Genomic DNA, 24,923 nt, shown 5'->3' on the forward strand with positions numbered 1-24,923 from the left:
GGCCGTACCGTGGTGAGCCGCCGCAGGGAGCTGAACCTCTCCTCCCAGGCGGCGGCCGCCTTGCGGAACGCCTCGTGCCGCCGGATCAGCTGCTCCACCTCGTCCACGCTGCTGCCCAGCTCCTGGCTCTTCAGCAGAGGTTCCTGGGCCGTCAGCCACGCGTCGGCCACCACGGCCTCCTGCGCGAACTGGTGCACCTCGCGCACTGCGGCACAGCCACGGGGTCACCCGTCACCGCCGCCGCCGGCCGCGGCCACCCGGAGTCAGGCTCCTTCAGGAGTTGGTGTCCCTCGTGATTTGGTGTCACCCGGGATTTGGTGTCACCCACCATTTGGGGTTTCCCCATGACGTGGTGTCACCCGGGATTTGGTGTCACCCGCAATTTGGTGTCTCCCATACTTTGGTGTCACCCACAATTTGGTGTCCTTGTGATTTGGTGTCTTCCACAGTCTGGTGTCCCTCGTGATTTGGTGTCTCCCATAATTTGGTGTCGCCCAGAATTTGGTTCATGATTTGGTGTCACCCCTAGTTTGGTGTCCCTCGTGATTTGGTGTCACTCAGAATTTGGTTCATGATTTGGTGTCACCCGTGATTTGGTGTTCCTCCATAACTTGGTGTCACTCGGGATTTGGTGTCACCCACAATTTGATGTCTCCCATACTTTGGTGTCACTCATGGTTTGGTGTCTCCCATAGTCTGGTGTTCCCCATAATTTGGTATCTCCCAGGATTTGGTGTCCCTCATGATCTGGTGTCTCCTATAGTTTGGTGTCACCCAGAATTTGGTGTCTCCCATAGTTTGGTGTCCCTCATGATTTGGTGTCCTTCATGATTCAGTGTCACCCTGAATTTGGTGTCTCCCGTAATTTGGTGACCCTCATGATCTGATGTCCTTCACAATTTGATGTGTCCCAGAATTTAGTGTCACTCATAATTTGGTGTCTGCCACCATCTAGTGTCACCCAGAATTTGGTGTTCCACCAGAATTTGGTGTTTTCCCACAGTTTGCTGTGCCTCATGATCTGGTGTCCTTCAGAATTTGGTGCCTCCCATAGTCTGGTGTTCCCCAGAACTTGGTGTCCCTCATGATCTGCTGTTCCCCAGAATTTGGTGTCACCCAGAATTTGGTCACCTCCACAAACTGCTTTCCCCCATAACCTGATGGCCCCCATGGTCTGATGTACCCCACAACCTCGTGACCTCCATAACCTGGTGACCTCCATAACCTGGTGATCCCCACAACCTGATGTCCCCCACAACTTGCTATCCCCCATGGTCTGATGTCCCCAACAACCTGATGTCCCCCCATGGTCTGCTGTCCCCCACAACCTGGTGACCTCCATAACCTGGTGATCCCCATAACCTGCTGTCCCCCATGGTCTGCTGTCCCCACCAGCTGCTGTCCCCACGCCGCCACTCACTCTGCTGCAGCCATTCCCAGTGCTTGTCCCACTTCTCCGTCACCTCCTTCTTCTTGGCCAGCAGCTTCTCCATGTTGGCTTTGATCTGCAGGACACGTGGGTCAGGACATCCCACAAGTCCCACCAACCCGCTGGTCACCTTGGCCACCCCCTGGTCACCTCAGCCACCCCCTGGCCACCTCAGCCATCCCCATGTCACCTCGGCCATCCCCATGCCACCTCAGCCACCCCTGGCCACTTCAGCCACCCCCTGGCCACCTCAGCCACCCTATGGCCACCTCGGCCACCCCCTGGCCACCTCGGCTGCCCCTGGTCACCTCGCTCACCCGTGGTCTCCTTACCCACCCCTGGCAACCTCAGCCACCCCCTGGTCACCTAGGCCACCCCTGGTCACCTCAGCTACCCCCTGGCCACCTCGGCCACCCCCTGGTCACCTCAGCCACCCCCGGCCACCTCAGCCACCCTATGGCCACCTCGGCCACTCCCTGGTCACCTCGGCCACCCCCTGGCCACCTTGCTGACCCCTGGTCACCTCGCTGACCCCTGGTCACCTCGCCCATCCCCTGGCCACCTCGGCCACCCCTGGTCACCTCAGCCACCCCATGTCACCTCAGCCACGCCCTGGTCACCTCAGCCACCCCTGGCCACCTCGGCCACCCCTGGTCACCTCGTCGGCCGCGGGGCTCTTGCTGAGGATCAAGGTCTTGCCCAGCTCCAGGCAGGTGGCCACGTTCTTGGCCCGAGCCTCCATCTCGGTCTTGAGGGCCTGGTGGTCATTCATCAGCAGCTCCACCGAGGACACGTCCCTGGGGGGGAGGGTGGGGTGGTCCTACAGCCCAGCGTGGTGGGGTGGCCGGGAGGGGACACTGGTGGCCGGGAGGGGACACTGGTGGCCGGGAGAGGACACTGGTGGCCGGAAGGGGACTTTGGTGGCCAGGAGGGGACATTGGGGTGGGGGAGGATGGGGTTCTTCTGATAGGGCAGGAGATGGAGCTTCAGGATGGAGCAGGATGTGGAGCTTCTGCATGGACCAGGAGATGGAGCTTTGGGACGGAGCAGGATGTGGATCTTCTGGATGGAACAGGAGATGGAGCTTGGGATGGAGGAGGATGGGGGTTCTTCTGATGGAGCAGGAGATGGAGCTTTGGGATGGAGCAGGATGTGGAGCTTCAGGATGGAGCAGGATGTGGAATTTTGGGATGGATCAGGGTGTGGATCTTCTGGATGGAGCAGGAGATGGAGCTTGGGATGGAGCAACAGATGGAGCTTCGGGATGGAGCAGGATGTGGAATTTTGGGATGGATCAGGGCATGGATCTTCTGGATGGAGCAGGAGATGGAACTTGGGATGGATCAAGATGTGGATCTTCAGGATGGATGAGGATGTGGAGCTTGGGATGGAGCAGGAGATGGATCTTCAGGATGGACAAGAACATGGATGTTTGGGATGGACCAGGCCATGGTCCTTGGCTCCATGGTGGGACAGGACCATGGGACAGATCCATCCTTGAGATGGATCAAGACATGTGCCCTTGAGATGGACCAAGCCATGTGACCTAGACATGACCCAACCCACAGGACCTCGAGATGGACCAGGCCATGGTGGGACAGGACCCGAGTCCTCAGATGGACCAGGCCATGGGACCTCGAGATGGACCAGGCCACGGTCCTGGGCTCCATGGTGGGACACCATGTGGTCCTTGGGATGGACCAGGCCACGTGACCTTGCGATGACCCACCCCACCCCACCCGCAGATGACCTTGACCCACCTGGGCTTCTCCCCAGCCGCCATCTGCTGCATCACCCCCTCCATCCACGCCAGCAGGTCCCTGACGGCCGTGGTGAAGCGGATCTTCTCGGCCACGCTGGCCACGTGCAGCCGGCACTCCTCGCAGGCGGCCAGCAGCTCCTTCCACGCCCTGAGCACCTCCTGCTCGCGGCCGGCGATGGCCTCGGCGTTGTCCCCGGCGTAGAGCGTCCGCAGCTGCGCCGCGCCCTCCTGCAGCTGCCTCACCTGGGCCACCAGCACCTCCACGTCGTGCTCGAACGCCCCCAGCGCCCTCTGCAGCGCTCCGGCCGACGTCCGGCCGTCCCTGGCCGCCAGCTCGGGCAGCCGCCGCCGCTTCTCCTCGATCTGCCCCAGCACCTCCTTGCAGTCGTTGAAGAACTTGTGGAGCTCGTGGGACGCCGCCAGCATCTGGCCGCGCGTCTCCATGAGCTCCAGCAGGTCGGCCCAGGCCTCGTTGACGCCGTCCTTCCACTCGGCGATGGTGGCCGCGTCCGAGTGGCCGTAGTCGATCAGCTCGTCCACCATCTGGTTGACGGCGGCGATGCGCTCCTGGCCGACGCTGCCCGTCTCGCTGGCGAACTCCAGGAACTTCTCCTGAAGGAGCTGCGGTGGGTGGTGGGACCACCAAGGTGGGGTTAAGACACTCACCATGGACCATGGATGATGTCCAGGACCACGGATGGTGTCTAGGACACTCATCATGGACCATGGATGATGTCCAGGACCACGGATGGTGTCCAGGACACTCATCATGGACCATGGATGGTGTCCAGGACCACCAGGATGGTGTCCAGGATCCTCATCATGGACAATGGATGGTGGTCAAGATCACCAGGGTGGTGGCCTGGATGCTCATTGTGGACCATGGATGGTGCCCAGGACCATGGGTGGTGTCCAGGACCACCAGGATGGCATCAGGACCTTCATCATGGACCATAAATGGTGGCCAAGGCCACCAGGACAGTCATCATGGACCATGGATGGTGTCCAGAACCACCAGGATGGTGTCAGGACCTTTATCATGGACCATGGATGGTGTCCAGGACCACCAGGATGGTGTCAGGATCTTCATCATGGACCATGGATGGTGTTCAGGACCATAGATGGTGTCCAGGACACTCATCATGGACCATGGATGGTACCCAGGACCTCCACCACAGGTCAGGGATGGTGTCCAGGACCACCACTATGGGACCAGGATGGTGTCCAGGATGACCAGGATGGTGTCCAGGACACTCATCATGGACCATGGATGGTGAGCAAGACCATAGATGGTGTCCAGGACCATCACCATGGACCATGGGTGGTGGTCAAGATCACCAGGGTGGTGGCCTGCATGCTCATCCTGGACCATGGATGGTGCCCAGGACCATGGGTGGTGTCCAGGACCACCAGGATGGCATCAGGACCTTCATCATAGACCCCAAATGGTGGCCAAGGCCACCAGGACACTCATCATGGACCATGGGTGGTGGCCAGGACCACTAGGATGGTGTCCAGGACACCCAGGATGGTGGCCAAGACCCCACCACAGGTCAGGGAAGGTCCCCAGAACCCCACCAAGACCCCACCACAACCCCAAAGCTCCACCACAACCCTCACCATGGTCCCCATCTTCTGCAACCCCCTCAAAACCAGGAAGGACATGGAGCTTCAGGATGGACCAGGATGTGGATGTTTGGGATGGACCAAGATGTGGATCTTCTGGATGGACATGGATGATCAGGATGGACCAGGACACAGATGTTTGAGATGGACAAGAACGTAGGTCTTTGAGATGGAGCAGAATATGGACCTTTGGGATGGACCAAGACTTAGATGTTCAGGGTGGACAAGGACATGGATTATGAGATGGACCAGGATGTGGATCTTTGGGATGGAGGAGGACATGGATCTTCTGGATGGACATGGATGATCGGGATGGACCAGGACGTGGATGTTTGGGTTGGACAGGGGCATGGAAATTTAGGATGGACAAGGATGCAGATCTTTGAGATGGACCAGGACATGGATCTTTGAAATGGACAAGAACATGGATCTTCAAGATGGACCAGGGCATGGATTTTTGAGATGAACAAGGATGTCGATCTTTGAGACGGACCAGGACAAGGATCTTCAAGATGTACCAAGACATGGACATTTTTTGGGATGGACCAGGACATGGATCTTCAGAATGGACAAGGATGTTGATGTTTGAGATGCACCAAAACATGGACATTTGTGATGGACCAGGAGATGGATTTTTGGGATGGACAAGAACATGGATCTTCAAGATGGACAAGAACATGGATCTTCAGGATGGAGAAGGTCATGGATGTTTGGGATGGACAAGGATGTAGATATTCAAGATGGACCAAAACATGGACATTTTTTGGGATGGACCGGGACATGGACTTTGGAGATGGACAATGATGTAGATGTTTGAGATGGACCAAAACATGGACCTTCAAGATGGACAAGAACTTGAATCCTCAAGATGGACCAGGACAAGGATCTTCAGAATGGACAAGGATGCTGATTTTTGAGATGAACCAGAACATGGAGTTTTGAGATGGACCAGGAGATGGATTTTTAAGATGGACAAGGATGTTGATCTTTGAGATGGACATGGATGATCAGGATGGACCAAGACATGGATGTTCAAGATGGACCAAAACATGGACCTTCAAGATGGACAAGAACATGAATCTTCAAGATGGACCAAGACATGCACATTTTTTGGGATGGACCAGAACATGAATCTTCAAGATGGACAAGAACATGGACATTTTTTGGGATGAACCAGAGCATGAATCTTCAAAATGGACCAAGACATGGACATTTTTTGGGATGGACCAGGATGTGGAGATGGACAAGAACATGGATCTTCAAGACGGACCAGAACATGGATTCTTGAGATGGACCAACACATGGACGTTTGAGATGGACCAAAAAATGGTTCTTCAAGATGGACCAAGACATGGACATTTTTTGGGATGAACCAAAACATGGACACTTTCAGCGATGCACCACAACCTGGACATTTTTTGGGACACCCCCAAAGTCCCCAACGCCCTCCACCCTCACCGTGACGTGCTCGAAGTCCTGGCCCAGCTCAGGCGAGGTGGCCACCACCTCCTTCTCGGCCATCCAGTGCTCCAGCTCGCCCACCTCGCGGCTGAGCTGGTAGAGCCAGTACTGCTGCTCCAGGGCCACCTTGCGCTCCTCCACCAGCTCCTTCAGAGACACGTACAGCCGGTCAACCTGCGACTGCCGCCTGCTGACCTGTTCGCTGGGCAACGACACGGACCTTTTAGGGGTCTGTCCCAATTTTGGGGGATTTTGGGGTCCCTGATTGGTTTTATGGGGTTTTAGGGGGTTTTGGCCCAATTTTGTGGGGTTTTGGCCCAATTTTGGAGTTTTTGGACCAATTTCTAGAGGTTCCTAGGAGGTCCAGCTGGTCAACCTGCGACTGCCGCCTGCTGACCTGTTCGCTGGGCAACGACACGGACCTTTTAGGGATCTCCTCCCAATTTTGGGGTTTTTGGGGTTTTTCTCCAAATTTTGGGGGGTTTTAGGGGCTTTTGACCCGATTTCTGGGGGTTTTGGCCCAATTTCTGGGGGGTCCTAGGAGGTCCAGCTGGTCAACCTGCGACTGCCTCCTGCTGACCTTTTAGGGATCTCCTCCCAATTTTGGGGCATTTTGGGGTCCCTGATTGGTTTTATGGGGTTTTAGGGGGTTTTGGCCCAATTTTGTGGGGTTTTGGCCCAATTTTGGAGTTTTTGGACCAATTTCTGGGGGTTCCTAGGAGGTCCAGCTGGTCAACCTGCGACTGCCGCCTGCTGACCTGTTCGCTGGGCAACGACACGGACCTTTTAGGGGCCTGTCCCAGTTTTGGGGTTTTTGGGGTTTTTCTCCATATTTTGGGTGGTTTTAGGGGGTTTTGACCCAATTTTGGGGGTTTTTGGACCAATTTCTGGGGTTTCCTAGGAGGTCCAGCTGGTCAACCTGTGACTGCCACCTGCTGACCTGTTTGCTGGGCAACGACACGGACCTTTTAGGGATCTGTCCCAGTTTTGGGTTTTTTTGGGGTCCCTGATTGGTTTTATGGGGTTTTAGGGGGTTTTGGCCCAATTTCTGGGGGTTCCTGGAAGGTCCAGCTGGTCAACCTGCGACTGCCACCTGCTGACCTGTTCGCTGGGCAACGACACGGACCTTTTAGGGGCCTGTCCCAATTTTGGGGCGTTTTGGGGTTTTTCTCCAAATTTTGGGGGGTTTTGAACCTATTTTGGGTGTTTTAGCCAAAATTTTGGGGACACCTGGAAGGTCCAGCTGGTCAACCTGCAACTGCCGCCTGCTGACCTGTTCGCTGGGCAACGACACGGACCTTTTAGGGATCTCCTCCGAATTTTGGGGGATTTTGGGGCCCCTGATTGGTTTTATGGGGTTTTAGGGGGTTTTGACCCAATTTTGTGGGGTTTTGGCCCAATTTTGGAGTTTTTGGCCCAATTTCTGGGGGTTCCTAGGAGGTCCAGCTGGTCAACCTGTGACTGCCACCTGCTGACCTGTTCTCTGGGCAATGACACGGAGCTTTTAGGAAATGTTGGGTTTTTCACCAAATTTTGGGGGAATTTTGTCCCATTTTGGGGAGTTTTAGGGCATTGGTCCCGTTTTTGGGGAGTTTTGGCCCAATTTCTGGGGTTTCCTAGGAGGTCCAGCTGGTCAACCTGCAACTGCCGCCTGCTGACCTGTTCGCTGGGCAACAACACAGACCTTTTAGGGGCCTGTCCCAAATTTTGGGGCATTTTGGGGTTTTTCTCCAAATTTTGGGGGGTTTTGGTCCCATTTTGGGGTGTTTTGATCCAATTTCTGGGGGTTTTGGCCCAATTTCTGGGGGTTCCTAGGAGGTCCAGCTGGTCAACCTGCGACTGCCGCCTGCTGACCTGTTCGCTGGGCAACGACACGGACCTTTTAGGGGTCTGTCCCAAATTTGGGTTTTCTTGGGGGTCCCTGATACGTTTTTGGGGGTTTTTAGGGGGGTTTGACCCAATTTCTGGGGGTTTTGGAGCAATTTTTGGGGTCTCCTGGAAGGTCCAGCCGGTCAACCTGCGACTGCCGCCTGCTGACCTGTTCGCTGGGCAACGACACAGACCTTTTAGGGATCTCCTCCCAATTTTGGGGTTTTTTGGGGTCCCTGATTGGTTTTATGGGGTTTTAGCGGGTTTTGACCAAATTTTGGGGACTTTAGCCCAATTTCTGGAGGTTTCTAGGAGGTCCAGCTGGTCAACCTGTGACTGCTGCCTGCTGACCTGTTCGCTGGGCAACGACACGGACCTTTTAGGGATCTCCTCCCAATTTTGGGGTTTTTGGGGGTCCCTGATTGGTTTTATGGGGTTTTAGGGGGTTTTGACCCAATTTTGTGGGGTTTTGGCCCAATTTTGGAGTTTTTGGCCCAATTTCTGGGGGTTCCTAGGAGGTCCAGCTGGTCAACCTGTGACTGCCACCTGCTGACCTGTTTGCTGGGCAACGACACGGACGTTTTTAGGGATCTCCTCCGAATTTTGGAGGATTTTGGGGGCCCCTGATAGGTTTCATGGGGTTTTAGGGGGTTTTGACCCAATTTTGTGGGGTTTTGATCCAATTTCTGGGGGTTCCTAGGAGGTCCAGCTGGTCAACCTGCGACTGCCACCTGCTGACCTGTTCGCTGGGCAACGACACGGACCTTTTAGGGACCTGTCTCAATTTTGGGCTTTTTGGGGTTTTTCTCCAAATTTTGGGGGGTTTTGAACCTATTTTGGGTGTTTTAGCCAAAATTTTGGGGACACCTGGAAGGTCCAGCTGGTCAACCTGCAACTGCTGACTGCTGACCTGTTGGCTGGGCAATGACACGGACCTTTTAGGAAATTTTGGGGTTTTTCACCAAATTTTGGGGGAATTTTGTCCCATTTTGGGGAGTTTTAGGGCATTGGTCCCGTTTTTGGGGAGTTTTGGACCAATTTCTGGAGGTTCCTAGTAGGTCCAGCTGGTCAACCTGTGACTGCTGCCTGCTGACCTGTTCGCTGGGCAACAACACGGACCTTTTAGGGGCCTGTCCCAGTTTTGGGGTTTTTTGGGGTCCCTGGTACGTTTTTGGGGGTTTTTAGGGGGTTTTGACCCAATTTTGTGAGGTTTTGGCCCAATTTTGGAGTTTTTGGCCCAATTTCTGGGGGTTCCTGGAAGGTCCAGCTGGTCAACCTGCGACTGCTGCCTGCTGACCTGTTGGCTGGGCAACAACACAGACCTTTTAGGGGCCTGTCCCAAATTTTGGGGCGTTTTGGGGTTTTTCTCCAAATTTTGGGGGGTTTTGGTCCCATTTTGGGGTGTTTTGATCCAATTTCTGGGGGTTTTGGCCCAATTTCTGGAGGTTCCTAGGAGGTCCAGCTGGTCAACCTGTGACTGCCACCTGCTGACCTTTTAGGGATCTCCTCCCAATTTTGGGGGATTTGTGGGGTCCCTGATCGGTTTCATGGGGTTTTAGGGGGTTTTGACCCAAATTTGGGGGGTTTGGCCCCATTTTTGGGTGGTTCCAGGGGTCCCTGAGCTGTTTTTGGACGGTTTTAAGGTGGCACATGGTCTGTTTTATTTCCATTTCAGAGGTTTTTGGTGTCCCTGATCAGTTTTTTGGGGTTTTGGAAGGTTTTGGTGTTTTTTTGGGAGGTTCCTGGGAACTTTTAATTCCATTTTGGGGTGTTTTAGGTGTCCTCGATCTGGTTTTGGGGTTTTGGAAAGTTCTGGGGTGTTTTTTGGGAGGTTTTGGGTGGTTTTTGGGAGATCCTGGGGTGGTTTTTGGGAGATTTTGGGGGTTTTTTGGGAGGTTTTCAGGGGTTTTTAGGTGTCCCTGATCAATTTTTTGGGATTTTGGGAGGTTTTTGGGTGTTTTTTGGGATATTTTGGGGTGAATTTTTTTGAGATTTTGGGTGTTTTATGAGAGGTTTTGGGGTGTTTTTTGGGATTTTTTTTTTTTTGAGGTTTTGGGATTTTTTTAGGAGGTTTTGGGGGGTTTTTTGGGATTTTTTGGGGGGTTTTGGGGGTGTTTTTGGGAGATTTTGGGTGTTCCTGGGAGGTTTTGGGTGGGTTTTGGGAGGTTTTGGGGTGGGTTTTTGGATTTTTTTGGGAGGTTTGGGTGGTTTTGGGGATTTTTTTGGGAGGTTTTGGGGTGTTTTTTGGGAGGTTTGGGTGGTTTTGGGAGGTTTTGGGGTGTTTTTTGGGATTTTTTGGGAGGTTTTGGGCAGTTTTGGGATACTTTGGGTGTTTTTTTGGGAGGTTTTGGGGTGTTTTGGGAGGTTTTGGGGTGTTTTTTGGGAGGTTTTGGTGGTTTTGGGAGGTTTTGGGGTGGTTTTGGGAGGTTTTGGGTGTTTTTGGGAGGTTTTGGGTGTTTTTTGGGAGGTTTTAATTCCATTTCAGAGGTTTTTAGGTGTCCCTGATATTTTTTTGGGTTTCGGGATGGTCTGGGGTGGTTTTTGGGAGATTTTGGATGTGTTTTAGGAGGTTGTGGGGTGTTTTTTGGGAGGTTCTGGGGTGGTTTTTGAGAGATTTTGGGGTTTTTTGGGAGGTTTTGGGGTATTTTTTGGGATATTTTGGATCTTTTTTGGGAGATTTTGGGTGTTTTTTGGGAGGTTTTGGGTGGTTTTGAGAGATTTTGGGTGTTTTCTGGGAGATTTGGAGTGTTTTTTGGGAGGTTTTGGGGTATTTTTTGAGATTTTTTTTGGGAGATTTTGGGTGGTTTTTGGGATATTTTGGCTGATTTTGGGAGGTTTTTTTGGGAGGTTTTGGATGTTTTTTGGGAGATTTTGGGTGGTTTTGGGGTGTTTTTTGGGATTTCTTTGGGAGGTTATGGGATTTTTTTAGGAGGTTTTGGGGTGGTTTTTGGCATTTTTTCGGTAGGTTTTGGGGTGTTTTTGGGATTTTTCGGGAGGTTTTGGGGTGGGTTTTTTTATTTTTTGGGTGTTTTTGGAATATTTTGGGTGTTTTCAGTAGGTTTTGGGGTATTTTGGGGATTTTTCGGAGGATTTTGGGGTGTTTTGGGGATTTTTCGGGGGGTTTCGGGGTGTTTTTTGGGTGTTTTGGGTGGTTTTTGGGATATTTTGGGTGTTTTTCAGTAGGTTTGGGGTGTTTTTGGGATTTTTCGGGAGGTTTCAGGGTGTTTTTTGGGGATTTTTTGGTAGGTTTTGGGGTGGTTTTGGGATTTTTCAGGGGGTTTCTGGGTGTTTTTTGGGTGTTTTGGGTGGTTTTCAGTAGGTTTTGGGGTGTTTTTGGGATTTTTCGGGAGGTTTTGGGGTGTTTTTTGGGATTTTTTGGCGGGTTTTGGGGTGTTTTGGGGATTTTTCGGGGGGTTTCGGGGTATTTTTGGGATTTTTTTGGGAGTTTTGGGATTTTTGGGGTGGTTTTGGGTGGTTTGGGTGGTTTTCAGTAGTTTTTGGGGTGTTTTTGGGATTTTTTGGGGAGTTTCGGGATGTTTTGGATTTTCGGGGTTTCAGGGTGTTTTGGATATTTTCAGGGGTTCTAGTGTTTTTGGATATTTTCAGAGTTTCTAGGTGTTTTTGGGATTTTTTGGGGAGTTTTGGGATTTTTGGGGTGGTTTTTGGGATTTTTTTGGGTGTTTTTTGGTAGGTTTTGGGGTGTTTTTGGGATTTTCGGGGGGTTTCAGGGTGTTTTTGGGATATTTTCAGGGGGTTTTGGGGTGTTTTTGGGATTTTTTGGGTAGTTTTGGGATTTTTTGGGCAGTTTCGGGGTGCCCCGGCCCCTCCCCGGTTCCCGGTGGCGTCGCACCTCTGGGGGTGGCCGAGCTCCAGCAGGGCGCGGCACTGGCGGGACAGCTGGGCGATGGTCTCCTCGTAGTTCTCCACCGTCTGCTCGGTCAGCAGATGCTTCTTGAGGAGCTGCAGGGTGCTCTGCTCGTCCTGGTGGGGTGGGGTGGGGTGGAGTGGAGTGGTGAGGACCTCGGCGGGGAGGAGATCAGAGAGAAGAGAACCGACCCGGCCGGCCGAGGAACCGACCAACCCAACCCAACCAACCCAACCAACTCACCAACCCAACCAACCAAGGAACCAACAAACTCAACCAATCCAACCAACCCAACCGGCCGAGGAACCAACAAACTCAACCAACTCAACCAACCAACCCAACCAACCCAACCGACCAACCCAACCAACCAACCCAACCAACCTGACCGACCCGGCTGGCCGAGGAGCCAACCAACCCACCAACTCAACCAACTCAACCAACTCAACCAACCCAACCAACTCAACCCAACCAAGGAACCAACTGAGGAACCAACCAACCCAACCAACCCAACCAACCAACCCAACCAACCCAACCAACCGAGGAACCAACAAACTCAACCAACCAACCCAACCAACCAACCCAACTAACTCAACCAACTCAACCAACCCAACCAACCAACCCAACCGGCTGAGGAACCCAAGAAACTCAACAAATCCAACCAACCAATCCAACCAACCTCAACCGACCGAGGAACCAATGAACTCAACCAACCCAACCAACCCAACCAACGAAGAACCTCAACAGACTCAATCAACCTCAACCAACCCAACAGACCCAATCCAACCAATCCAACCAACTGAGGAACCAACAAACTCAACCAACCAACCAACCCAACCCAACCAACTCAACCAACCCAACCAACCAAACCAACCCAACCAATCAAGAACCTCAACAAACTCAACCAACCTCAACCAACCAAGGAACCCAAAAAACTCAACCAACTCAACCAACCCAACCAACCAACCAACCCAACCAACTCAACCAACCCAACCAACCAACCAACCCAACCAACCGAGGAACCAACCAACTCAACCAACCAAGGAACCAAAAAAACTTAACCAACCAGGAAATTAAATCCAACCAAAGTTCAACCAACCAAGAAACCTGACAAATTCAACTAACTCAACCAACCTAACCAACAAAGAACCTCAACAAACTCAACCAACCTCAACCAACCAAGGAACCAAATCCAAAGTTCAACCAACCAAGAAACCCAACAAACTCAACCAACTCAACCAAACAAGAAACCCAATAAAGTCAACCAAACTACTCGACCAAACCAACCCAACCCACCAAACCAACCCAACTCAACCATTGAACCAACCAACCAACAAACTCAACCAACCAAGGAATGCAACAAACTCAACCAATCCAACCAACCGAGAACCTCAACAAACTCAACCAATCCAACCAACCCAACCAACCAATCCAACCAAGAAACCCAAAAAACTCAACCAACCCAACTGACAGAGGAACCAACAAACCCAACCAACCAATCCAACCAACCCAACCAACCCAACCAACTCAACCAACCGAGGAACCAAGCCAACCAACCAAGGAACCAAAAACACTCAACCAACCTCAACCAACCAAGGAACCAGAAAACTCAACCAACCAACCCAACCAAGGAACACAACAAACTCAAGTAATCCAACCAATCCAACCAACCCAACCAATCAAGAAACCCAACAACCTCAACCAACCAAGAAACCCAATAAAGTCAACCAAACTACTCAACCAAATCAACCCAACCCACCAAACCAGCCCAACTCAACCATTGAACCAACCCAACCAACCAAGAAACTCAACCCAACCAACCCAACCCAACCCAACTGCTCAACCAACTACTCAACCACCAAACCCAACCAACCCAACTCAAGCATTGAACCAACCCAACCCACCAACCAACTCAACCAACCCAACCCAACAACTCAACCCAACCAATCACTCAACCAACCAACCACCCCAGCCCCACCCCCAGGTCACCTTCCCCTTCTCCTCGTTCATCAGCAGCAGCTCCTGCTCTCCCAGCCACGACTCCACCTCGGCCACGTCGAAGTAGTACTGCTCCAGCTGGTAGGTGGCGTCCAGGGCCTGCTGCCGCCGCTCCGTCTGCTCCTGCAGCTCCGCCCACATGGTCCCCAGCCGCTCCAGGAGGCACCGGACGCCCTCGGCCTCGGGGCTCTTGATGGAGGCCACGGCGGCGGCGCGCTCCAGCACCTCGTCCACGCGGGGTCGGTGCACCTGGATCTCGCGGCGGAGGTTCTGCAGGGGTGGAGGTGGGTGGGGGATCAGGGTGGGTGGGAAATCTGGGACCCCCGTGTGGAGTGTTGTCCCCAAAAAAATGTGGGGGGACCATGATGTGGTGTCCACCATGATGTGGTGTTGTCCATAATGCTGTGTCCATCATAATCTGGTGTTCCTCCATAATTTGGTGTCCACCTTAACTTGGTCTTTCTCCATAATGTGGTGTCCCCCATAATGTGATGTTCACCATAATTTGGTGTCCACCATACTTGTGTTCCCCATAATTTTGTGTCCACCCTAATTTGGTGTTCCTCCGTAATGTGGTGTCCACCATAATTGTGTTCCTCCATAATCTGGTGTCCACCATAACCTGGTGTTCACCATAACCTGGTGTCCTGACCTGGTTCTTCTTGATGAACTGCTGGACTGTCTGGAGGTTTGTGCCATGGTCCTTCAGCGTGGCCAAGGGCAGGCGGTCCTGGACCCACATCTGGGGACAGGGATGGGCCTCGGTGTCAGCTCTGTCCCCATCTCCATCTCCATGTCCATCTCCATGTCCATTCCATCTCCATCTCCATCTTCATCTCATCTCCATCCCATCCCATCTCCATCTTGACTCCATCCATCTCCATCTCTATCTCTATCTCTATCTCTATCTCTATCTCTATCTCTATCTCTATCTCTATCTCTATCTATCTCTATCATCTCTATCTCCATCTCCATCATCTCCATCTCCATCTCCATCTCCATCTCCATCTCCATCTCCATGTCCACCCCATCTCCACCCCATTCATCTCCATCTGCATCTCCACATCCATCTCCACATCCATCTCCACATCCATCTCCATCTCCATCTCCACATTCATCTCCATCTCCATCTCCATCATCTCCATCTCCATCCATCGCCACCCCATCCATCTCCATCTCCACCCCATTCCATTTCCATCCCAATTCCACCCCATCCATTGACATCTCCCCCTTATCTCCATCTCCATCATCTCCATCTCCACCTCCACCTCCACTCCATCTCCATCATCTCCATCTCCACCATCTCCATCTCCATCTCCATCTCCATCATCTCCATCTCCATCTCCATCTCCATCTCCACCCCATCTCCACCCCATCCATCCCCATCTCCACTCCACCCCACCGCACCGCAATACTCACCACCTCATCCTCCAGCTCGTGGCTGACCTGGTGGACCTCCTTGGAGGCCAGCAGGATCCTCCTGCGCTCCTTGAGGGGCTCAATGAGCCTCACGATCCGTGTCCCCACCGCGCTCTGCCGCTCGCCCACCACGTCCCGCCCGGCCGCCTGGGCCGGCAGCGCCGCCGCCTGCGCCTGCAGCTCGCCCACCTCCTTGTACCACTCCTCCACCTGCGTCTCCATCGTCTGCGGGGACACGGCGGAGGTGGTGGGCGTGGGGTGGAGATGGCCATGGGGTGGAGATGGAGATGGAGGTGGAAGTGGAGATGGATGGGGTGGAGATGAGATGGGATGGAGATGGAGATGGAGATGGGGTGGAGATGGAGGTGGAGATGGAGGTAGAGATGGATGTGGAGATGGAGGTGGAGGTGGAGGTGGAGATGGATGGAGGTGGAGATGGATGGAGATGGAGATGCATGGGGTGGATGTGGAGGTGGATGTGAAGATGGAGATGGAGGTGGAGATGGAGATGGATGGGGTGGAGATGAATGGGGTGGAGATGAATGAGGTGGAGATGGAGGTGGAAGTGGAGATGGTTGGAGATGGAGATGGTTGTGGAGGTGGAGATGGATGGAGATGGATGGGGTGGAGATAGAGATGGAGGTGGGACCTCGGGCAGGCAGTGTGGAGCAATCCACCAGAAACATGGTGGCACCATAGTGTGATGTGCACCATAATTTGGTGTCCACCATAACCTGGTGTCCTCCCCATAATGTGTTGCCCCCATAATCTGGTGTCCCTCAAACTCCTATGTTCACCCGTAACTTGGTGTCCTCCATAACCTCATGTCACCCCAAGGCCTGATGTTCTCCAAGGCCTGATGTTCTCCAAGACCTGATGTTCTCCATAACCTACATCTCCCAAACACCCAATGTCCATCCAAGACGTGATGTCCCCAAGGCCCAATGTCCATCCAAGACCAAACATCCCCCCAAGACCTGATGTCCCCAATGTCCCCCTGATGTCCCCCACAGTGTCCCCAGTCCCCACCTGCAGCCTCTTGAGCTGGCGGCTGATGCTGCGCAGGTCAGCCCCGCCGCCCACGCTCTCCAGCTGCTCCTCCAGCCGGCCCAGCCGCGTCTCCATGTCGGCGTAGCTCCTGGCCAGCCGCTCGGCCGCCGCCGCTTCGGCCAGCCGTCTGCTCCTGGCCTGGCTGGTGCTCTCCAGCTCCACCCAGCATCTCCTCAGCTCCTCCAGCTGCCGCCGCACGGCGCCGCTCAGCTCCGGCTTGGCCTGGACCAGCTCCTCGCCTTCCTGGGGGACGCGGTGGTGGTTTTGGGGTCAGCAGGGGGTTTGGGGACACCAAAATGCTTCTTGAGAAGGTTTGGGGTGGTGGAGAATTCCTCGTGGTGGTTTTGGGGTCAGGAGGGGGTTTGGAGACCCCAGAATGCATCTCAAGGAGGTTTAAAGACCCCAAAATGCATCTCGAGGAGGTTGGAATGGTGGAGGAGATGTAGGTGGAGCTCCTGACCTTCTCATGGTGGTTTTGGGGTCAAGAGGAGATTTGGAGACCCCAAAATGCATCATGAGAGGTTTGGAGACCCCAAAATGCATCTAGAGAAGGTTGGGATGTTGGAGATGTTGGTGGAGGTCCTCGCCTCCCTGGAGGGGTTTTGGGGTTAGGATGAGGTTTGGGCACACCAAAATGCATCTCGACGAGGTTTGGAGACCCCAAAATGTATCTCGAGGAGGTTTGGGGAGATGTTGGTGGAACTTCCTGAGGTGGTTTTGGGGTCAGGAGGAGGTTTGGAGACCCCAAAATGCATCTTGAGAGGTTTGGGGTGGTGGAGACTTCTTGGGGGGTTTGGGGTCAAGGTTGGACCTCAAAATGCATCCCGAGGAGGTTGGGGAGATGTTGGTGGAGCTTCTCACCTTCTTATGGTGGTTTTGGGGTCAAGAGGAGATTTGGAGACCCCAAAATGCATCTCGAGGAGGTTTGGAGACCCCAAAATGCATCTTGAGAAGGTTTGGGGTGGTGGAGACTTCCTGAGGTGGTTTTGGGGTCAGGAGGGGGTTTGGAGACCCCAAAATGCATCTCAAGGAGGTTTGGAGACCCCAAAATGCATCTCGAGGAGGTTGGGATGCTAGAGAAGATGTTGGTGGAGCTCCTCGCCTTCTTATGAAGGTTTTGGGGTCAGGATGAGGTTTGGAGACCTCAAAGTCCATCACGAGAAGTTTGGAGACCCCAAAATGCATCTCGAGGGGTTTGGAGACCCCAAAATCCATCTCGAGAAGTTTGGGAGATGTTGGTGGAGCTCCTGACCTTCATATGGAGGTTTTGGGGTCAGGATGGGGTTTGGAGACCCCAAAGTCCACCATGAGATATTTGGAGACCCCAAAATTCATCTCGAGAAGATTGGGGAGATGTTGGTAGAACTTCCTGAGGTGGTTTTGGGGTCAGGAGGAGGTTTGGAGACCCCAAAGTCCATCTCGAGAAGGTTTGAAGACCCCAAAATGCATCTAGAGTGGTTTGGAGACCCCAAAATCCACCTCGAGAGGTTTGGGGAGATGTTGGTGGAACTTCCTGAGGTGGTTTTGGGGTCAGGAGGAGGTTTGGAGACCCCAAAGTCCATCTCGAGGAGGTTTGGGGTGATGGAGACTTCCTGGGGTGATTTGGGGTCAAAGTTGGACCCCAAAATTGGTCACAGAGAGGTTTGGGGTGACAATTTGGGTGACAATTTGGGTGACAATTTGGGGAGGGGGGAGGGGGAGGGTGGGGGAGGGGCTGCCGAGCCTCATGACGTCACCAAAGAGGGGGGAGGGGCGACGATCCCAACCCTCCCCTCCCCTCCCCCACCCCATCCCCTCCCCCACCCCTTTTTTCCCCAAATTTTCCATTTCCTTCCCGATTTCCCCCATTTTTCCCCATTTTTGATCCATTTTTTCACCTTTTTCCCCATTTTTTCACTTTTTCCCCACTCTATCCCCCATTTTTTCCGCATTTTTTGGCATTTTCCCCCATTTTTCCCCCCCATTTTTTTCACATTTTTCCCCACATTTTTCCCCCACTTTTTTGCCATTTCCCCCCATTTTTTCGCCTTTTTTTCCCATTTTTCACCATATTTTCACTTTTTTCACCGTTTTTCACCATTTCTTCACTTTTTTTTCCCATTTTCTCCCGTTTTCTCCCCATTTTTTCCCATTTTCTCCCCGTTTCTCCCCATTTCCTCACCTTCTCGATCCTCTCGAGCTCCTTTTTTCACCGTTTTCCCCCCTTTTTTCCCCATTTTTTCACTGTTTTTCACCATTTGTCCCGTTTTTTCACCGTTTTTCCCCATTTTTCCCCATTTTTCCCCATTTTTCCCCATTTTTTCCCATTTTTTCCCATTTTCTCCCCGTTTCTCCCCATTTCCTCACCTTCTCGATCCTCTCGAACCCCTTTTTTCACCCTTTTCCCCCTTTTTTCCCCCATTTTTTGCCGTTTTTTCACCATTTTCCCCTGATTTTTTGCATTTGCTCCCCGTTTTTTTCCCATTTTTTCCCATTTTCTCCCCATTTTTTCCCATTTTCTCCCTGTTTCTCCCCATTTCTTCACCTTCTCAATCCTCTCCAGCCACTTTTTCGTCCTTTTTCCCCCATTTTTTTCACATTTTTCACCATTTTTTCAGGTTTTTTGTCATTTTTTTCTCTTTTTTTCCCATTTTCTCCCCATTTTTCCCCATTTTCTCCCCATTTTTCCCATTTTCTCCCCATTTCCTCACCTTCTCTCTCCTCTCCAGCCACTCTGTTCTGTGCCAGCTCCACCAGGAACACCTTTTTCCCCATTTTTTCCCCATTTTCCCCACTTTTTCCCCATTTTTCCCCATTTTTCCCCATTTTTCCCCATTTTCTCCCCATTTTTTCCCATTTTTTCCCCATTTTTCTCCCATTTTCCGCCATTTTTTCACCGTTTTTTGCCATTTTTCCCCCATTTTCCCCATTTTCTCCCCGTTTCTCCCCATTCCTCACCTTCTCGATCCTCTCCAGCCAGCTGTGCCAGCTCCGCCAGGAACACCTTTTTCCCCCTTTTTTCCCCATTTTTCCCCCCTTTTTTCCACCTTAGCCATTTTTTCACCGTTTTTTGCCATTTTTTTCCATTTTCTCCCAGTTTTTTTCCCATTTTCTCCCTGTTTTCCCCCATTTCTCACCTTCTTGATCCTCTCCAGCCCCTTTTTTCACCCTTTTTCCCCAATTTTTCCCCTTTTCCCCCATTTTTTCACCCGTTTTTTCACCATTTCTCCCATTTTTTCACGTGTTTTGCCATTTTTTTCGCCATTTCTCCCCGTTTCTCCCCATTTCTCACCTTCTCGATCCTCTCGAGCCACTCTCAGTTCTGTGCCAGCTCCGCCAGGAACACCTTTTTCCCCCTTTTTTCCATGTTTTTTTCCCCATTTCCCCGTTTTTTGCCGGTTTTTGGTATTTTCCCCCCGTTTTTTCGCCCTTTTTTGCCATTTTCTCCCGTTTTCTCCCCATTTCTCACCTTCTCGATCCTCTCCAGCCCCTTTTTCGCCCTTTTTCCCCATTTTTTCGCCATTTTTTCCCCATTCCCCCCCCCGTTTTTTGCCATTTTTCCCATTTTCTCCCTGTTTTTTCACGTTTTTTCCCATTTTCTCCCATTTTCTCCCTGTTTCTCCCCATTTCCTCACCTTCTCGATGCTCTCCAGCCCCTTTTCCGCCCTTTCCCCCCTTTTTTCACCGTTTTTCCCCATTTCCCCCATTTCCCCCCCATTTTTCACCATTTCTCCCCCGTTTTTCACCATTTTTTGCCGTTTTTTCCCATTTTCTCCCCGTTTTTTCCCATTTTCTCCCCATTTCCCACCTTCTCGATCCTCTCCAGCCACTCCCGGTTCTGCACCAGCTCCGCCAGGAACACCTTTTTCCCCCTTTTTTCTGTGTTTTTTCCCCATTTCCCCCTGTTTTTTGCCGGTTTTTTGGTATTTTCCCCCCGTTTTTTCGCCGTTTTTTGCCATTTTCTCCCCGTTTCTCCCCATTTCCTCAACTTCTTGATCCTCTCGAGCCCCTTTTTCGCCCTTTTCCCCCCATTTTTTCCCATTTTCTCCCCATTTCCCCCCCGTTTTTTTGCCGTTTTTTTGTATTTTCTGCCCGTTTCTCCCCATTTTCTCCCCGTTTTTTCACGTTTTTTTCCCATTTTCTCCCCGTTTCTCCCCATTTCCTCACCTTCTCGATCCTCTCCAGCCCCTTTCTCGCCATTTTCCCCCTTTTCCACCCCATTTTCTCCCCATTTTTTCACCATTTTTTGCCATTTTTCCCCATTTCCCCCATTTTTTGCCGCTTTTTCGTATTTTCTCCCCATTTTTTCATGTTTTTCCCATTTTCTCCCCATTTCTCCCCATTTCCTAGCCTTCTCGATCCTCTCCAGCCCCTTTTTTCACCCTTTTCCCCCAATTTTTCCCCTTTCCCCCCATTTTTTCACTGTTTTTCCCCATTTCCCCCCCGTTTTTTGCCATTTTTTGGTATTTTCTCCCCGTTTCTCCCCATTTTCTCAACATTTTTTCCCGTTTTCTCCCCGTTTCTCCCATTTTCTCCCCATTCCTCACCTTCTCTATCCTCTCCAGCCACTTTTTCGCCCTTTTCCCCCTTTTTTCACCATTTTTCACCCTTTTTTTCACCGTTTTTTGCCATTTTTTCACAATTTTTTGTCATTTTTTCACCGTTTCTCCCCGTTTTTTCCCATTTTCTCCCCATTCCTCACCTTCTCGATCCTCTCCAGCCACTCTCTGTTCTGCACCAGCTCCGCCAGGAACACCTTTTCCCCCTTTTTTCCCATTTTCTCCCCATTTCCCCCCCGTTTTTTGCCGGTTTTTTGTATTTTCCCCCCGTTTTTTCGCCATTTCCCCCCTTTTTTTCCCATTTTCTCCCCATTTCTCACCTTCTCGATCCTCTCCAGCCACTTTTCCCCCCTTTTATCCCCTTTATTCACCATTTTTCACCCTTTTTTCACCATTTTTTCACAATTTTTTGTCATTTTTTCACCGTTTCTCCCCGTTTTTTCCCATTTTCTCCCCGTTTTTTCCCATTTTCTCCCCATTCCTCACCCTCTCGATCCTCTCCAGCCACTCCCGGTTCTGCGCCAGCTCCGCCAGGAACGCCTTTTTCCCCTTTTTTCCCCCCATTTTTGCACCGTTTTTTGCCGTTTTTTCCCATTTTCTCCCCGTTTTTTCATGTTTTTCCCATTTTCTTCCCATTTCTCCCCATTTCCTAACCTTCTCGATCCTCTCCAGCCCCTTTTTTCACCCTTTTCCCCCAATTTTTCCCCTTTTTCCCCATTTTTTCACTGTTTTTCCCCATTTCCCCCCCGTTTTTTGCCTTTTTTTCCCATTTTCTTCCCGTTTCTCCCCATTTTTTCCCGTTTTCTCCCCATTTCTCACCTTCTCTATCCTCTCCAGCCACTTTTTCTCCCTTTTCCCCCTTTTTTCACCATTTTTCACCCTTTTTTTACCGTTTTTTGCCGTTTTTTCACAATTTTTTGCCTTTTTTCCCCCATTTTCTCCCCGTTTTTTCCCATTTTCTCCCATTTTCTCCCCGTTTCTCCCCATTTCTCACCTTCCCGATCCTCTCCAGCCCCTTTTTCGCCCTTTTTCCCCATTTTCCCCATTTTTTCGCCATTTTTTCCCCATTCCCCCCCCGTTTTTTGCCGTTTTTCCCATTTTCTCCCCGTTTTTTCCCATTTTCTCCCCGTTTTTTCCCATTTTCTCCCCGTTTTTTCACGTTTTTTCCCATTTTCTCCCCATTTCCCCCCATTTTTTGCCGTTTTTTTGTATTTTCTCCCCGTTTTTTCCCATTTTCTCCACGTTTTTTCATGTTTTTCCCATTTTCTCCCCGTTTCTCCCCATTTCCTAACCTCCTCGATCCTCTCCAGCCCCTTTTTTCACCCTTTTCCCCCAATTTTTCCCCTTTCCCCCCATTTTTTCACTCTTTTTCCCCATTTCCCCCCCGTTTTTTGCCATTTTTTTGTATTTTCCCCCCGTTTTTTCGCCGTTTCCCCCCTTTTTTTCCCATTTTCTCCCCATTTCTCACCTTCTCGATCCTCTCCAGCCACTTTTCCCCCCCCTTTTATCCCCTTTTCTCACCATTTTTCACCCTTTTTTCACCGTTTTTTTCACAATTTTTTGTCATTTTTTCACCGTTTCTCCCCATTTTTTCCCATTTTCTCCCCGTTTTTTCCCATTTTCTCCCCATTTCTCACCTTCTCGATCCTCTCCAGCCACTGTTTCGCCCTTTTCCCCCTTTTCCCACCATTTTTCACCCTTTTTTCACAGTTTTTTGCCGTTTTTTCACAATTTTTTGTCATTTTTTCCCATTTTCTCCCCGTTTTTTCCCATTTTCTCCCCGTTTTTTCCCGTTTTCTCCCCGTTTCCCACCTTCTCGATCCTCTCCAGCCACTTTTTCGCCCTTTTCCCCCTTTTTTCACCATTTTTCACCCGGTTTTTGCCGTTTTTTCACAATTTTTCGCCATTTTTTCCCCATTTTCTCCCCGTTTCTCCCCTTTTTTTCCCGTTTTTTCCCGTTTTCTTCCCATTTCTCACCTTCTCGATCCTCTCCAGCCACTCCCGGTTCTGCGCCAGCTCGGCCAGGAACGCGGGGTGCTGCAGCCAGGGTTTCGGGGCTCCCCGGGAGCACACCGGCGGGTCCCGGCTCGGGTCTGCGGCCATCAGCGCCTTCTCGCGGATCCACCCATCGAGCTGGAAAAACCCCCAAATCGCGCTTTTTCACCCCAAAAAAAATCCCCGGGAAAATCGGGCTGGGGGGAGGGGAGATGGAGCGATTTTCTCAGGAAAAAAAACCCAAAAAAAAGCAGAAAAATAGTCCAAACTGCGGCGATTTTGGGGCTTTTTCCCCCCAAAAAAATCCCAAAAAAATCGGGCTGGGGGGAGGGGAGGATGGAGCGATTTTCTCAGGAAAAAAACCCAAAAAAAAGCAGAAAAATAGTCCAAAGTGCGGCGATTTTAGGGGTTTTTAATCCCCAAAAAAGGAGGCGATTTTAGGGATTTTTCATCCCCAAAAAAATCCCCAAAAATAGATTGGGGGGAGGGGAGGATGGAAAGATTTTCCCCGAAAAAATAAGAAAAAAAAGCAAAATATACTCCAAATGGCGGCGATTTTAGGGCTTTTTTATCCCAAAAAAATGAGGCGATTTTAGGGATTTTTCATCCCAAAACGATCAGCGATTTTAGGGATTTTTTTCCCCCTGAAAAAAATAGTCCAAATTGCGGCGATTTTAGGGATTTTTCGCCCCAAAAAAATCCGCGGGAAAAACGGGTTGGGGGAGGGGAGGAAAGAGGTAATTTCCAGAAAAAAAAAAACCAAAAATGCGGGAAAAAAAAACCCAAACGGAGGCGATTTTAGGGATTTTTTACCCCAAAAAAATCTCCGGGAGAAAAGGAAGGGGGAGGGGAGAAAAGAGGGATTTTCCCGGGGAAAAAAACCAAAAAAAAAGGGGAAAAAATAGTCCAAACTGCGGCGATTTTAGGGCTTTTTTATCCCAAAAACTGCGGCGATTTCAGGGCTTTTTTCCCAAAAAAAAATCCCAAAAAAAGGAGGAGGGGGAGGGGAGGAAGAAGCGATTTTCCAGAAAAAAAAAAAAAATCCCAAAACGGCGGAGATTTTAGGGCTTTTTTTTCCCCAAGATAAATCCCAAAAAAAGGAGGAGGGGGAGGGGAGGAAGGAACGATTTTCCCGGAAAAAAAACCCCCAAAAAATCGTCCAAAATCCCAAAAAAAGGAGGAGGGGGAGGGGAGGAAGGAGCTCCCCCTCCCGCCGCGGTGATTTTCCAAAAAAAACCACCCCAAAAAATCCTAAAAAAATCCCAAAAACATCCCAAAACACGGAGGAGGGGGAGGGGAGGAAGCAGGTCCCCCCGCGGCGATTTTCCCCCCAAAAAACCCAAAAAATCCTAAAAAAAATCCTAAAAAAATCCCAAAAAACTGAGGAGGGGGAGGGGAGGAAGAAGCGATTTTCCCGGGAAAAAAAACCCAAAAAAATCCCAAAAAAGGAGGAGGAGGAGGGGAGGAAGCAGCTCCCCCCGCGGTGATTTTTTTCCCAAAAAAACCCTAAAAACAACAAAAAAAAAATCCCAAAAAATCCCCAAAAACCGGAGGAGGGGGAGGGGAGGAAGGCGCTCCCCCCGCGGCGATTTTTTTTTTTTTTAACCCAAAAAAAAAACCCCAAAAAAGGCGGAGATTTGGGGTCGGGAAGCCCCGGGGGGGTGAGGAGGAGGAGGAGGAGGAGGATGGGAAAGGAGGAGGAGGAGGAAGATGAAGATGCCGAGAAGGTGAAGATGGAGGAGGAGGAGGAGGAGGAGGATGGAGGAGGAAATGAGGATGAAAATCCCAAAAACCGAGGAAAATGAGGATGGAAATGATCGGGAATGAGGATGAGGAGGGAAGAGGAGGATGGCAAAGGTGGGAAAGGAGGAAGAAAGAGGCCGAAGGTGAGGAGGAGGAGGAGGAGGAGGAGGA

The 24,923-nt window shown here is 51.2% G+C and overlaps 1 protein-coding gene and 1 long non-coding RNA gene across 10 annotated transcripts in view; one reads left to right on the forward strand and one right to left on the reverse strand.

Annotated features, from left to right (window-relative positions):
• Window positions 1-24,923, reverse strand: part of SPTBN4 (spectrin beta, non-erythrocytic 4) — a 68,719-nt gene that overhangs the window by 11,769 nt on the left and 32,027 nt on the right. For 4 of the 9 annotated variants that reach the window (XM_085044160.1, XM_085044159.1, XM_085044157.1 and 1 more), the window contains exons 18-28: window positions 22,992-23,147; window positions 16,456-16,719; window positions 15,427-15,651; window positions 14,660-14,749; window positions 13,999-14,277; window positions 11,998-12,128; window positions 6,276-6,480; window positions 3,190-3,812; window positions 2,088-2,226; window positions 1,421-1,505; window positions 9-205 (exon numbers count right to left, since the gene is read on the reverse strand). In XM_085044160.1, the coding sequence (XP_084900286.1) occupies window positions 9-205; window positions 1,421-1,505; window positions 2,088-2,226; window positions 3,190-3,812; window positions 6,276-6,480; window positions 11,998-12,128; window positions 13,999-14,277; window positions 14,660-14,749; window positions 15,427-15,651; window positions 16,456-16,719; window positions 22,992-23,147 (2,394 nt within the window). Of the gene's footprint in view, window positions 1-8; window positions 272-661; window positions 1,209-1,328; window positions 1,506-2,087; window positions 2,227-3,189; window positions 3,813-6,275; window positions 6,481-11,997; window positions 12,129-13,998; window positions 14,278-14,659; window positions 14,750-15,426; window positions 15,652-16,455; window positions 16,720-22,991; window positions 23,148-24,923 lie in introns of those variants that run through there. The other 5 variants (XM_085044163.1, XM_085044162.1, XM_085044164.1 and 2 more) reach the window with 5 other exon arrangements.
• LOC146423985 (uncharacterized) lies at window positions 16,731-17,245 on the forward strand. Its single transcript, XR_014847193.1, has 3 exons — window positions 16,731-16,794; window positions 16,976-17,028; window positions 17,210-17,245. It is a non-coding gene; the product is annotated as an uncharacterized LOC146423985 (long non-coding RNA).

The sequence above is a fragment of the Lichenostomus cassidix genome, unplaced genomic scaffold, assembly GCF_008360975.1.
Source record: "Lichenostomus cassidix isolate B80296 unplaced genomic scaffold, HeHo_3.0 HiC_scaffold_35, whole genome shotgun sequence".
NCBI lineage: Eukaryota > Metazoa > Chordata > Aves > Passeriformes > Meliphagidae > Lichenostomus > Lichenostomus cassidix.